The sequence below is a fragment of the Phodopus roborovskii genome, unplaced genomic scaffold (assembly GCF_943737965.1).
Source record: "Phodopus roborovskii unplaced genomic scaffold, PHOROB, whole genome shotgun sequence".
NCBI classification, from domain to species: domain Eukaryota; kingdom Metazoa; phylum Chordata; class Mammalia; order Rodentia; family Cricetidae; genus Phodopus; species Phodopus roborovskii.
The window spans coordinates 54,398,555-54,411,440 of record NW_026126480.1 but is presented as its reverse complement, the minus strand read 5'-3'; the positions used below and the strand labels follow the sequence as shown (position 1 = coordinate 54,411,440).

Sequence of the window (12,886 nt, the reverse complement as noted above, 5' to 3'; positions counted from 1 at the left end):
CTTCCTGGTCACGCTCAGTCTAAGATCAGACCTACGAAGCAAGGCAGGCTGTGTCTCATCATGGTCAGTTTTGCAACCTGGCAACCCTCTTTTAGTCTCAATATTGCCATTTGAGCAGTCAGTATATACCTGTTTCATATGTGAGGCTTCAGTGAGTTCATTCGCATCCATTGATTTTATGTATATATGAAAGAGGGGGTTAATCCTTTGAGCTTGTGTGATTTGAAATCTAGTAAGTGAACAGAGGTGATGAGGGGGGGAAACCAGCCCATGCCCTCAAAGGACATTCCTCTGTAAGAGCTAACTCAGCTATAACAGAAACCCCTTCACCTAATGGTGTGGTCCCTGCCACATCTTGGCTGAATTAGTTTGTAGAGACTTGGTCACATGGATGTTGCTGGGGCTGGACAAGTCACTGCCCTGTAATTTTACTGGTTATAGTTTTTAGGGTGCCCAGCATTACCTAGCCTTCCTAGCAGGGCAGACATGCTAGCTCCTTTGACTTCTGCTACTGGGTGTGGCCTTTGTGGAGGCACAAGGGTCATCTGAGGACTGGAGTGGGAGTTACCTTGTGCACAAGGGCTGAGTCCAGTGCCCTGGGAGATACACACAGCTGTCCCTGGGAAGGCGCTGTAGAGGAACCCAGCCTGCCACAGGCAGTGCAGGATACCCTCTCCTTTCTATGGATGGTCACAAGTGGCTACTTTGAATCAGAATATGGGTGCCCTGTCAGCACATACTGCAGGTAGTCAGTCCACATGGGTCACTGGTCAATGTAACAAATAACTAGAAAAAATGCATTTCAATACTTAAGCAAGAGACAAGAAAGCCAGTTATTTATAAATGATACTGGGTGGTGGTTTCCCAAGAAAGCGGTCAGGCCAGTCCATTTTGACGTCTGCTTCTCATCTGTGTTCTCTTGGCCAGTGGATTTGGACCAGGGTTGGGGTGGGGGGAGACTAGGGCATTTCTCTTACACTGAGGTGTTTGCAGTAGTCCTTCAGTGTCTGGTGTCCGTAGCCATTGGGCAAAGATTACATTTCATTTTTAAGGAATTAGGTTGCTGTTGCTGCCACACCTTAGGGATAGAAGGCCTAGGGGCTACCAAATACACTTGGGAGACTTGAGTTCCAGGGCAGACAGATCCCAGCTTTGCTGCTCAGCAGGTAGGTAAGGCTAGCAACTTAGGTTAGTACTTGGAACATCGGTTTGAGGGCCAATGAGCCCCTGGCCTGGCCAAGGCTGGTGGGGGCGTGGGGTTGGCACACTAACATCAAGGGACTGGATTTGGTTTCTGAGTTTCACAGTTTATTGCTGTGACTTTCAGCTTAAGTTGCTGAATCTTAGGTTCTGAGTTGCAAGGGGAAGGCATGATCTCTGACTCTTAAGTGTTAACTGAAAAATTTATTGCCTCTAGGCCTCTCCAAACATGGTATCTCATGGAGAAGGCAGGAGTATTTCCCATCCAGATGTACTTCATAAGTATATCTTTGTCCTTAGGGTTTCTTTCCCGGCCTGGTCCTGAAGCTGTTTTGCCCCAAAACAAACACATGGAAGCTATATTAATTATAAAATTGTTGGCCAATAGCTAAGGCTTCTTATTGGCTAGCTCTGTCTTAATTATAAAATTTAACCCATTTCTATTAAATCTATTTATTTCCAAGTGGCCTTATCTGTCCAGACCTGTTTCTCCTTTGGCAGCTACATGGTGTCCTTGGTGGGTTCTGTGCCTACATTTCCCAGAATTCTGTTAGCCTGGCCTATCTTTCTGCCTCTATTGGCCAAACTGTTTTATTCATCAACCAGTCAGAGAAATACATGTACAGAAGGACATCCCCATCAGTTGTGCCTTTGCTCCTCACTTTGGAGCCCTTGTCCAGGCTATGCCTACCTGCTGAAGGCCCCAGAACACCCATCTTTTAGCCTGCTGTTCTGCCTTTAGCTTTGCTCCATCTGTTACAGAGATTTACTAGAATACATGCCAGTACATGGGTGTGACACTGCATGGGATCTCTTAGGAGTTACTCCAGCATAAATGAACGCCAGGAGCAGCAGAGATACATGAGGCATGAGGGCTCAGTGGCAAGCATGAGAAACTTTGTTCTTTCATCTTTTTCTGAATATTTTGGAAATACCCATTTTAAACTTAGAACATGTTGGTTTAGCAACATTCTGAAAGTGCACTTACACATTAAAGCCAATACATGAACAAGGATGCATCTAACAATGCTATAATCCACACCCACTGACAGAAGGGGTAAATAGTTGATATTCCTGTGACGGAATGAAAATGTGTGCATCTCATGGGTATGGAAGGTAGCCAGATGTAGAATTGTGCCTATTTCCCAACCTATAACATAATGGGCAAGTTTAATTTCTATTAAAAGTCAGAACAGGCTGGACAGCGGCCCATGTCCTTAATCCCAGCTGCAGAAGCAGTTTGAGTCCAGCCCAGTCTACAGAGTGAGTTCCAGGACAGCCAGGGCTACACAGAGAAAGCCTGTCTTGAAAAACAAAAGTAAAAACAGTAGTTGGGGATGGGATTCTGAAAGGGAACAAATTAGTTCTCTGACCTCAGAAATGCCTTTGAGACCTAAAATGACCCACAAAATGAATTTTCTGCTTGGAACACTTCTATGAGAACTATAGTTTCTATTTTCCTATCTTCTGTTAACAGTTTTTCTTCCTTTTATGTTTTATATGTGGATGGATATTTTACCTGCATATGTGTCTGTACACCACATTTCTTGCCTGGTGGTTACAGAAGCCAGAAGAGGGGTCCATGCACTAGAACTGGAGTTACTGATGGTTGTGAGTTACTACATTGGTGCTGGGGATGGAAACCCTGGTTCTCTGGAAGAGTAGACAGTGCTCATAACTGCTGACCCAGTTATTAGCCCACACCCAAACAAAGACTTTATTAAGAGCTATTTTAAATGTAGACTTTAAGCACAAGGGTAAAAGGCACTCAGAGAAAGCAAGATGTACACAACTCAGTTGCATGAATCAGGATTTAAAAATTTTAAATTACGTACCTGTGTCTCCCAGCACTTGGGAGGCAAAGGCAGGAGAACTCTTTGTGAGTTACAGACCAGCCTGTTCTACAAAGTGAGTTCTGGGAAAGCCAGGGTTTTTACATGGAGAAACCCTCTCTCAAAAAACAAACAAAAAAAAAACAAAAAACAAAAAAACCAAAACTTCATATGTGTGGAGGTCAGAGGTCAGAGTCAGTTCTTTTCCTTCCACGAGGTTGGTGCTAAGTGCCTTTATATGGTGGTTTATCTTACAGGCCCCTGAATTGAGTTTTTATTTCAATTTTTCTTTGAGACAGGGTTTCTCTCTGTGGCCCTGGAAAAAGCTGTCCTTGTACTCTGGAGATCCACCTGCCCCATCTCCAGAATGCTGAATCAAAGGCATGCACCACCACTACCCAGCTTTTATTTTTTGAGATTATAATTACATCCCTTTCCAATTCCCTTTCCTTCCACCAAGTCTTTTGTAACCCTCTTTGCCTTTTCAAATTCATGACCCCTTTTAAAATGTATTTACTTATATGTATATGCATGCATATACATAAATATAGCCTGCTTAGCATGCATATACATAAATATAGCCTGCTTAGTTTGCATAATGTTGTTTGTGTGATATGTTTTCAGGGCTGACCATTAAAAAGGGAGGCCAAAGGGGGTTATGTTACAACTTATTAAAAGATAAAATCTGATGGGCAGTGGTGGCACACACCTTTATTCCCAGCACTCAGGAGGCAGAAGCGAGTTGGTCTCTGAGTTTGAGGCCAGCCTGGTCTGCAAAACCAGTTCCAAGATAGGCTCCAAAGATACACAGAGAAACCCTGTCTGGAAAAATACCCACCCACCAAAAGTAAAATTCGTGCCCTATACTCAAAAAAAAAAAACAAAAGCTGCTGTGCCCACAGGGGTCCAGCTGCTATACAGCCACCATTCCCAAGGGGGATGGGGAGTCTGCCAGGGTGCCAGCTACAAGTCACTACTTCCCAGTGCTCTGGGTTAGATTTCTAGTACCAAGCATTAAAACAAACAAACAAACAAACAAACAAACAAACAAAAAACCCTGTAATAGTTGGCACCATGTACATGCCTTTAATCTCAGGACTCTGGAGGCAAAGGCAGGCAGATGTCTGTAAGCAGGCCAGCTTCATCTACATAGAGAATTCCAGGACAGCCAGGGTTATAGGTGAGACTGAGACGTATACTAGTTGGCAGAGTGCTTGCCTAGGATGTGCAAGGCCTCGAGTTACATCCCCTGCACTCACACAAAGGCGTGGTGGTGCATGTTATCTCAGAACTGCGGCAACAGTAGGGGGCCTAGGCTTTCAGGAGTCCATTGTCTCCTACTGTCTGGACCCTGGAGTTTGAATAAGGTCCTCAGGTTTGGCAAGTGTGTGCCTGAGCTATTTCATTGGCCCTGCCAAGAGGACTTTTAAATGAAAACAACCAAGTTGATTCTAAAATTCTCATGAGGAAATTCAAGATGGCCTCAGGATGGTGAAATTGGGGGAGGGGGGGCTATGAGGTATCAAGTGTACTGTATAATGTGTAGGTACAAAGACCCACAGGACAGACTTGAATTTTAAGAAGACCAGTATGTGCAGGAATCTATTTTTTAAGACAAAGTCTTGTATATACTCATATAGTCCAGACCCATAGTAATGTCTTGATCCATTGCTCTCACCTTCCCAAATAGAATTAGGAATACTTTTTTTTTTTTTTTTTTAAAGACAGGGTTTCTCTATGTAGCCCTGGCTACCCTGGAACTCTGTTAATCAAACTAACTCACAGAGATACACTGCCTCTGCCTAAGTAAGTCGATTAAAGGTATGTGCCATGATGCCTGTTTTTTGTTTTTGAACAGGATCTCACTGTGTAGCTCTGCCTGGCCTAGAATTCATGAGATCTGACTGCCTCTATCTCCCAAGTACTGGGATTAGGATTAAAGGTGTAAACCAAGAATACCTTTCTGGATATGAATTTTAAAAAAGATATTAACAATGAGGAAAGAACGAGCCAATTGATGAGCTAGGGACAAGTGGCTCTTTCTCTAGCTAAAAAGTTAGCTCTCTCCTTCCCATAAATGATAGATTTCAAAAAGCTATGGATATACTACTATGCTAAGTGCTGCTGAAAGCCCTAGGTTCAATCCTTAGTACTGAACAAAAACAAAACAAAAAGCTCTCCATTAAAAAATTTCAGAGAAGTTAAAGATATACATTTATCTTTAACCCATCTGGTTTATTTTTCCATGACATACATCTATATTGTATACATGTGTACACCCAAGGATACATTTAGTATCATAAAAAAACAAACACGAAGAATGGATAAAAGAGAGCCTGGGAAGGCGTGATAACCGTATTTCCTGTTCAGAAAAGAGAGTCTACATATCTCCCATAATGACTGGCCCCCCAACACCCAAACCAACTACCAATCCACAACAGAAAAGCAAAATGCCCCAGAAAACAAAAGGAAGGTTCCAAAGTAGAAGCCCATTAGCTCACAATGAAAATAAACAGACAAGCAGCCAGGTGGTGGCGGCACACGCCTTTAATCCCAGCACTCAGGAGGCAGAGGTAGGCTGATCTCTGTGAGTTTGAGGCCAGCCTGGTCTACAAAGCCACACAGAGAAACCCTGACTGGAAAAATCCAAAAAATAAAATAAAATAAAAAAAAAAAAATAAACACACAAGCACACTAGGAGTTGGCAACAGGGTTGAACAGCTCCACTGTGGGCTGGAGGAAATGATCAGCAGAGGAAAGACTAAGCTGGGAGGCCAGTCTTCAGGATTCAACAGTGGCTGGATTAATGCTAGCAGTATATAGCCACAAGTGAAAGCCTCCCCAAGAGAGAGGACATAGTTCACAGAGGCTTGCAAAGTTTGTTGAGTACTTAGGCCATTGAAGGATCTTTGAACTTAAGTAATGGGAAGAACTATTTTAAAATAAGTATATGAAAGGAGGCCATAATGAGCAAAGGTTTGAGTCACAATAAGCCAATGGATGAGGGTGTTACAATAGCCTTTAATAAAAAGATAGTAGCCAGCCTAGGACAGTGGCTCATACCTGTAATCCCAACTATTGGGGGTTGAGGCAGGACAGCCATTGAATTGGTTAGCCTAGGCTATATATGGATTACTGGGTTATTGAGACCATCTCAAGAAAAGATTTTAGGAGAGTTAATATCCTGAGGAGATTAGCAAAACTAAAAGAAAATCAGGAGATGGTAAGGATAGAGGTATCCTGACCACAGACACATTCTGGAGATGACAGGTAGCTATGGTACAGAGAGATGCACAGGGTGTTATTTATATGGCAGCAGGTAGTAAGTACTGTTGCAGTAAGAAAAAAACTAGGAAGAAGGGAAGCAGCTCACAAGGCACCATGGGATTTGTCCTGAGCTTTGCTTAAGAGGCAGATGGGTACCAGGTCCTATGTTGCAACTGTAACTATTGGAATCACTACTGAATATAAGCAGATAATGAAGTAAGACTGCTGTTAGTTAAGGAGGCACAGCACAGGGTAAGGTACCAAAGTGCCCAGAGAGGTACTGTGAACAAGTCACACGCTGCAAATTCCAGCCAAACCCATTTTCCTTTCCATTCTACCCACAGGGGACCAAGGCCTCCACCAAGAAAGAAGGCTTCATCACCATGTGTTTCCCTTCACACAGAGAGCCACTCAGACACCAGGGTAAGTCATTAACCCACCAGGGGTTTAATTCTTCTAGGTCAGTTCAGAAAGGGGCCATGCCTTGTCCCCATTCAAAAGGAAAGATCTGCAGGGCACCCTCGGAATGTCCAAGCCTAGAAAAGCCAAGGGGTAGTCCCTGAGCAAGTAGAGAAGTGGGTTGGTCAGGCTCAGGCCGCCTCCTCCTCCTCCTCTTCACTCTCCTCCTCACTCTCATGATATTGTCTGTGATTGGTATTGACAAAGAGGTCAGAATCATCTTCAGAACCTGACTCGTCTCCTGACAGCTGTGGTTCAGCGGGGAGTTCTGGCTGACTCTGTCTGTGTGAGCAAGAAGACAGAGTAAGTAACATCTTCTGGGAAAACCAGATCTATAATCTAGAGTCTCAAAAAATCAGGACCATCAACTAAACAGCCAGGAATTGAGAAAATCCAAGAGCCCCAAACCCTGATCCTGATGTGGTGATACATGCCTCGTATTTAGGAGGCACAGGACCATGAGTTTGAGGACAGCATGGGCTACATGAGACCCTGACCCAAGAAATAAACAGGAGGGGCTTCTGGAAGAAGAGAGCAAATAGGGAATCCTAGTGGAAGGAAATACACTAAGGATTACCTCCTACCCACCCCATCATTGGTTTCAGTACAGAACCAACAACTCTAGTAGCATCACTGACATGCAGTGAGCTCACACTTCCTAACAGCTGACACACTAAGCCAGCAGTCCACAATCTTTATGCTCCGACCCTTTAACGCAGTTCTTCATGTTGCAGTGACCCCGACCACAAAATCATTTCATAATTACTCCATAACTGTAATTTTGCTATTGTTATGAATCGTGATGTAAATGTCTGATATGCAGGATATCTGATGATATACAACAACCCCCTCCAAAGGGGTCGAGACCCCCTAAGGTGAGAACTGTTGCACTAAACAATTTCATAAGCATTAGCCTCTGCATAATTCTGTCTCTTAGGTAAACACCTGTTTTCGAGAAAAGGTTTCATGTAGCTCAGGCTGTCTTTGAACCTGATTCATGTACACAATGCTGGTTCAAACTCCTGCTTCCACCTTATAATTGCCAGAATTACAGGCATATAATACGATGCCCAGTTAAGAATCTGTCTGAAGACATTAAATAATGCACCTAAAGTCACATGTCTATTAAGTAGTGAAGCCAGCATTCTAATTCAGAGCACTGGCCTTCAAACCATACATACCCGTAACTATCCACTCTACATGTTGGAGTTCTCAACAGGAGAAAAGCAGGATCACCTTTCTCCTTGAGACACCAAGGTATGAAATTGTATTTTTATCTTCCCTGCGCTGGGGCTTGCTCCTTACCTGTTCATATTGTTTTGTTTCTCAGCTACCTCAGAGAAGGCCTCAGGCCTGTGACAAGAGAAGAGCCAGGTCAGAGAGTGAAGAGAACCCTCTCAGCAAAATAGCAGTCTTGGGATGGCATAACCTCACCACCCCCAACCCCGTTCCCTAGCTAGGGTGCTACTATTCCCAGAAGCCAGATTATCCTACCAGTGTCCTTCCTTCTGCAGAGAACGGACATGGTTCTTGCAGAGCACAAAAGAAATCTCAGCCTTCACCTTTTCTCCCTCTTCAATAGGATCAACAATGAGGAAGTCCCCTATAGGTGACAAAAGATAGTCATTCCTATGTGAAGAAGAGAGTCAAGGTCATAGTTCTGTATTGAAGAGGGATGCTTCTAACCTCTTTTGATCCAGATGTTCTTGCGGTATTTGGAGGGCATGCTCACCAGGAAGCGCTGCCCTTGTGCTGTCTCTACCTCATGCAGATTGTTCCCGGGAGTCCTGAGGACCTGATCCAGGAAAGAGCAAGAATTAGGCACATCATCAGTTAGATCATGCACACACTGACCTGCATCAAGCCCTTCCCACGCCCCAGGGGTCCAATGGAAGTAGAGAAAAGCTGAGGCCAACCCTCCTCACCTTCACTATCTGTTGTTGGTCCGAGGGCACCATGTGCTCTCCCAGCACCTCCTGCACCACATGCTTTCTCTTGGTGGCCTGAGACATGCTAGATTCTGTCCAGGGTTGTTAGGGTGCAGAGGCTGTCAGCTTAACTTCTTCCACAGTTATGTGGATGTCACTCTTGGAAGCCAGGACTGCTCTCAGGAGAAGCAGCCTTATATGAGAAAGTGTTGCCTTAACCTGTTAAAAACACAGCTTTACAGGACTGGCTGACTTGCTGCTCTCCTAGAGAATCCAGGTATGGTTCCCAGCGCTCATAGAGGCTCATAACTGACCCTAACTCCAAGGCCCTCTTTTTGAGACATACATGCAGGTAAAAACATTGATAAACATAAAATGAAAAACACGCCGGGTGGTGGTGGTGCAAACCTTTAGTCCCAGCACTCAGGAGGATCTCTGAGATGGGACCAGCCTGGTCTACAAGTGCTAGTTCCAGGACAGCCTCCAAAACACCATGGAGAAACCCTGTCTTGAAACACCAACCAACCAACTAAACAAACAAACAAAAAACCCAAAAAACGAAAAAGACGCTTTAGCCAGATGCTAGTGTATGCCTTTATTCCTAGTATTTGGTATGCAGAGGCAGGCAGATATTTGTTGAATTCTAGGTCAGCGTGGTCTACACAGCGTGACCCTGTCTCAAAAAGAAGCAAACAGGACCTTTAAGGGCTGGAGAGATGTCTCAGGGACCAGAACCCACATCAGTTGGTTCACAACCATCTCTAACTCCAATTCTAGGAGAAGCCAAGGGCACTTGCGACACCCACACACAGAGTAAATCTTAAAAACAAAAACCTACAAAACATGTTTTATAGTCTTAGTTGGGAGAGTGGGGGTGGCTCAAGCCTTTAATCTCAAAACTCTAATCCCAAACCACGGAGGTAGACGCAAGATGAGCTCCGGAAGATGGAGACCAGTCTGGTCTACATAGTGACATTTCCTCTCAATAACAAACAAAATACAAGTAAATAAAGTGAGATATACTCCTGTCATAAGTACTGCTGTGAAGAGAAAACCATTCGCGCCTCCCAGGCCGGTCATTTGGGCAACCTTTTGTTTGTTTGCTTTTCGAGACAGGGTTCTCTGTGTAGTTCTTGGCTGCCCTGGAACTCACTCGGTAGATCAGGCTGGTCTCGAACTCAGAGATCCGCCCACCTCTGCCTCTCGTGTGCCGGGATTAAAGGCATACGCCACCACCGCCCAGGCTGACCACCTCTTTGGGTAAGTTTGAGATAAACTACTCTCCTCCACATGCTTTAACACCCCCCAAGTCTAGGACAGCCGTACAACAGATACTCGCCCTCCTAACACTCACGGTGTAGAATGAGGCGACCATCGCGGCGCTTCAAGCCGAAAGACCCTTCGAGAAAAGAACCACCCACAGCACTCACCCGCTCGGCGTTACACAAGCAAGTTCTGTTTTCCAGGTTGACGTTGAAAGCAGCTTCTCCACGACTCACTTCAAGAACGAGTCGACAAAAGCAAAGAAATGAGACTTGCAGGTGGTCACGACGGTAGCGCGGGTTTGGACGCTTGGCCTCAGACCTCCGGTGTTCCTAGCTGCCGTCAGCCGGCTTCAGATAGACCTGACTCTGAGGAACCCGCGAGAATTGCACTTCCGGGGCGCTCAGTAGCTCTACGGATGCCCCGCCCCTTCTTGTCCGTTCCTTTAGCTCTTCCCTCGACCAAGTCAGGCAACCTAAGTCTTTAAGTTCCGGGTAGTGGGCAGGAAAACCATACTAGCATTCTCTTCCGAGGCTTCGGTCTCACAGTTGGGAAGCGGGCCGGAGACAAGACGATAGAAAGCAGCGCGGCTTCCTGTGAGGGACCGGAAAACAGTGACTACTGTGGGCGCCGCAAGTCAGCGGTTGCCCCTCAACTCTATGGCTCTCTGTGGCTAGACGTGCCCAATTTGGGTATTTTTGAAGGCGGCTCATGAGGCGACCCGGAAGCGGAAGTTGAAGAACGTTCTAGTAGCTTGAGGTACCGGCAGGAGCGGCCGAGTGGCGCGAGGAGCCGTTACCAGACCCGGAGCTGCAGGTGAGCGTGAGCGGTGAAGCAGGGCTCTGCCTAGGCGGCGGAGACGGCGCGCGGAGGCGGGAGGGAGAGGAGCACTCACCGCCCAGGCGCGCCTTTGCAGCGGAGCGGCCTGGCCCTGCGGGAGGGGTGGTGCGCGGCGCGTACGGGCGGCGGCGCGTGGAGGAGGCGGGGCGGCGTGTTTGGGGCGGGGCCTGGCTCCAGGGAGGCGTGAGCTGCGGCGGGCGGCGGGAGTGGGTGCGCGGCGCCTGTTGGCCTCTGGAGGGCGGCGAGGGTACGAGACCCTCTGTTTTGCTATCTCTACCACGCGGTATCTCCCGTCTGGGTCAGTGTCTGCCTAGCTAAGGTCACCGAGAGTGACAGCTTCAGGGCGGGCCCTGGCTGCTGAGCCTCGGAATCTTCGCGTGCCCCTTCGTGCGCCACCTGTTAGTGCAAGCTGGTATTTCCATCGGCTCAGTACCAAACCCACGGCCCACAGAAAGTTGAGATTTCGGAAAGTTGAGATAGAGGGGAAAGACCTTCCCTGGCCCTCCGTTTCCTCAGGTGTGAAATGAAGGGAATCGAGGAAGCGGCCATAATAGCTGACGTAGGAGGTTACTCTTGGGAGTTGTGGTCTTCAGCCCTAACCTGCCTTTTTTTGGGATTCCCAGGTTAAACCTGATCAAGATGACAACCTCCCAAAAGCACCGTGACTTCGTGGCAGAGCCCATGGGGGAAAAGCCAGTGGGGAGCCTGGCCGGGATTGGTGAAGTCCTGGGCAAGAAGCTGGAGGAAAGGGGCTTTGACAAGGTGTGGGGTGGCCACGAATGCCAGGGAGGGGTAGGAGTGAAAGTTGGCAATAGATGTTTCCAAGCACAAAAGTTGGGAGTTAGGAAACGTATGGGAGGGCACGGGCAGTGGTAAATAATTTGTAGTAGTTTGGGGCCATCTGGGAAGGTATGGCCATTTTTGGGCGTTTTGCTTTTTTTTTTAGTTTGGAGACAGGGCCTCTGCCTCACAAGTGCTGGGATTAAAGGTGTGCCCCACTGTGTCCTATCCCTTGTGTGTTCTCAATGCCACAAAGTGAAACTAGGCGTACTGGGTCCTGCCTGTGACCCCAGCACTTGTGAGGTCGAGGCAAGACCGTGTGTGTGTCTTAAACAAAACAAAAACAGCTTTGTCCTGTAAAGTACTTACCAACTGGCCTGCCTTGCTTCAGAGATCTGGCCCCTTCAGGGTGATAACACATCCATAGTCTTGTTGCTCTTAGCTCACAAGGCACTTAGCTGTATGCCCTTTCCTGTTTTACAGGCTTATGTGGTTCTTGGCCAGTTTCTGGTGCTAAAGAAAGATGAAGACCTCTTCCGAGAATGGCTGAAAGACACGTGTGGTGCCAATGCCAAGCAGTCCCGGGACTGCTTTGGTTGCCTTCGAGAATGGTGTGATGCCTTCTTGTAGTGCACTCTGGGGACTCCTCAGCCCCCCCCCCCCCCAGCCACAGAATTGAGTCTCCAGAGTCTGAAGCCGGGCGGGGCTCCTCCCTGTCCTCCATGAAGGGAAAGATTACTGTTGTCACACTCACCTCCTATGTTCTCTGGGGTCTTTTGGGAGTTCTCTCCCCTCAGCATTTCAACCTCTTTAGAATTCTTGTCCTTGCATGCCTTGCCCCTTCTCCCTGTGCAGTTCAGTGACAGCAGTTAGCTTTCCTGAATGGATCCTGGCCCCTTTCTTCCGCCTTTCACCCTTTCACCATTTGTTGGATGCCCTTTGGCCTTTTTTTTTTTTTTTTTTTTTTTTTTTTTTTTTTTGCAGAAATAGTCACTGCCCTTATAAAGATTTTTTAGGCTAATAAATTCAGTGGCCTTCATTTCATGATTGGTTTCTCTGTTGGAAAGCAGGTGGGCTGGGAGTTATGTCTTTCCCAGAGACTGAACACATGTACCTTATTCCTTATCAGTGCAGACCGAAACTGGTGGCTTCCTTTTTCCCTCCCAAGAAGGAGCCACCCTAGCCATGTGGGCCTTGAGCAGGTGCCCTAGGTGTCCCAATTTCTAAATAATGTGGGACAGACTGTGGGTTGATTTCTTCCTGGGAGCCAGGTAGGCTCTAGGCTGTAGGCTTGCAGATGTCAACAGTTGGTCCAGG

The 12,886-nt window shown here is 46.7% G+C and overlaps 2 protein-coding genes across 2 annotated transcripts; one reads left to right on the top strand and one right to left on the bottom strand.

The window, feature by feature from the left end:
* Positions 1-6,723: 6,723 nt before the first annotated feature.
* Eif1ad (eukaryotic translation initiation factor 1A domain containing) lies at positions 6,724-10,435 on the bottom strand. The gene is made up of 6 exons (XM_051193632.1): positions 10,117-10,435; positions 8,684-8,905; positions 8,445-8,553; positions 8,253-8,361; positions 8,064-8,111; positions 6,724-7,040 (listed from the first exon to the last, which is right to left on the bottom strand). Exons 2-6 carry the CDS (start codon positions 8,768-8,770, stop codon positions 6,890-6,892), a joined length of 504 nt encoding a protein of 167 aa, XP_051049589.1. The 5' UTR covers positions 8,771-8,905; positions 10,117-10,435; the 3' UTR covers positions 6,724-6,889.
* Positions 10,436-10,541: 106 nt separating this feature from the next.
* Banf1 (BAF nuclear assembly factor 1) lies at positions 10,542-12,613 on the top strand. Its single transcript, XM_051193635.1, has 3 exons — positions 10,542-10,765; positions 11,413-11,551; positions 12,053-12,613. Exons 2-3 carry the CDS (start codon positions 11,429-11,431, stop codon positions 12,197-12,199), a joined length of 270 nt encoding a protein of 89 aa, XP_051049592.1. The 5' UTR covers positions 10,542-10,765; positions 11,413-11,428; the 3' UTR covers positions 12,200-12,613.
* The last annotated feature ends 273 nt before the right edge of the window (positions 12,614-12,886 follow it).

Excerpts from the sequence above, each read along its gene's own strand:
- Eif1ad (XM_051193632.1), bottom strand. The coding sequence starts at position 8,770 with ATGTCTCAGGCCACCAAGAGAAAGCATGTGGTGCAGGAGGTGCTGGGA. Across the intron at positions 8,554-8,683 it reads ACCAACAACAGATAGTGAAG|GTCCTCAGGACTCCCGGGAA; the intron begins GTGAGGAGGGTT and ends TTCCTGGATCAG. Across the intron at positions 8,362-8,444 it reads GAACATCTGGATCAAAAGAG|GGGACTTCCTCATTGTTGAT; the intron begins GTTAGAAGCATC and ends TGTCACCTATAG.
- Banf1 (XM_051193635.1), top strand. The coding sequence starts at position 11,429 with ATGACAACCTCCCAAAAGCACCGTGACTTCGTGGCAGAGCCCATGGGG. Across the intron at positions 11,552-12,052 it reads AGGAAAGGGGCTTTGACAAG|GCTTATGTGGTTCTTGGCCA; the intron begins GTGTGGGGTGGC and ends CCTGTTTTACAG.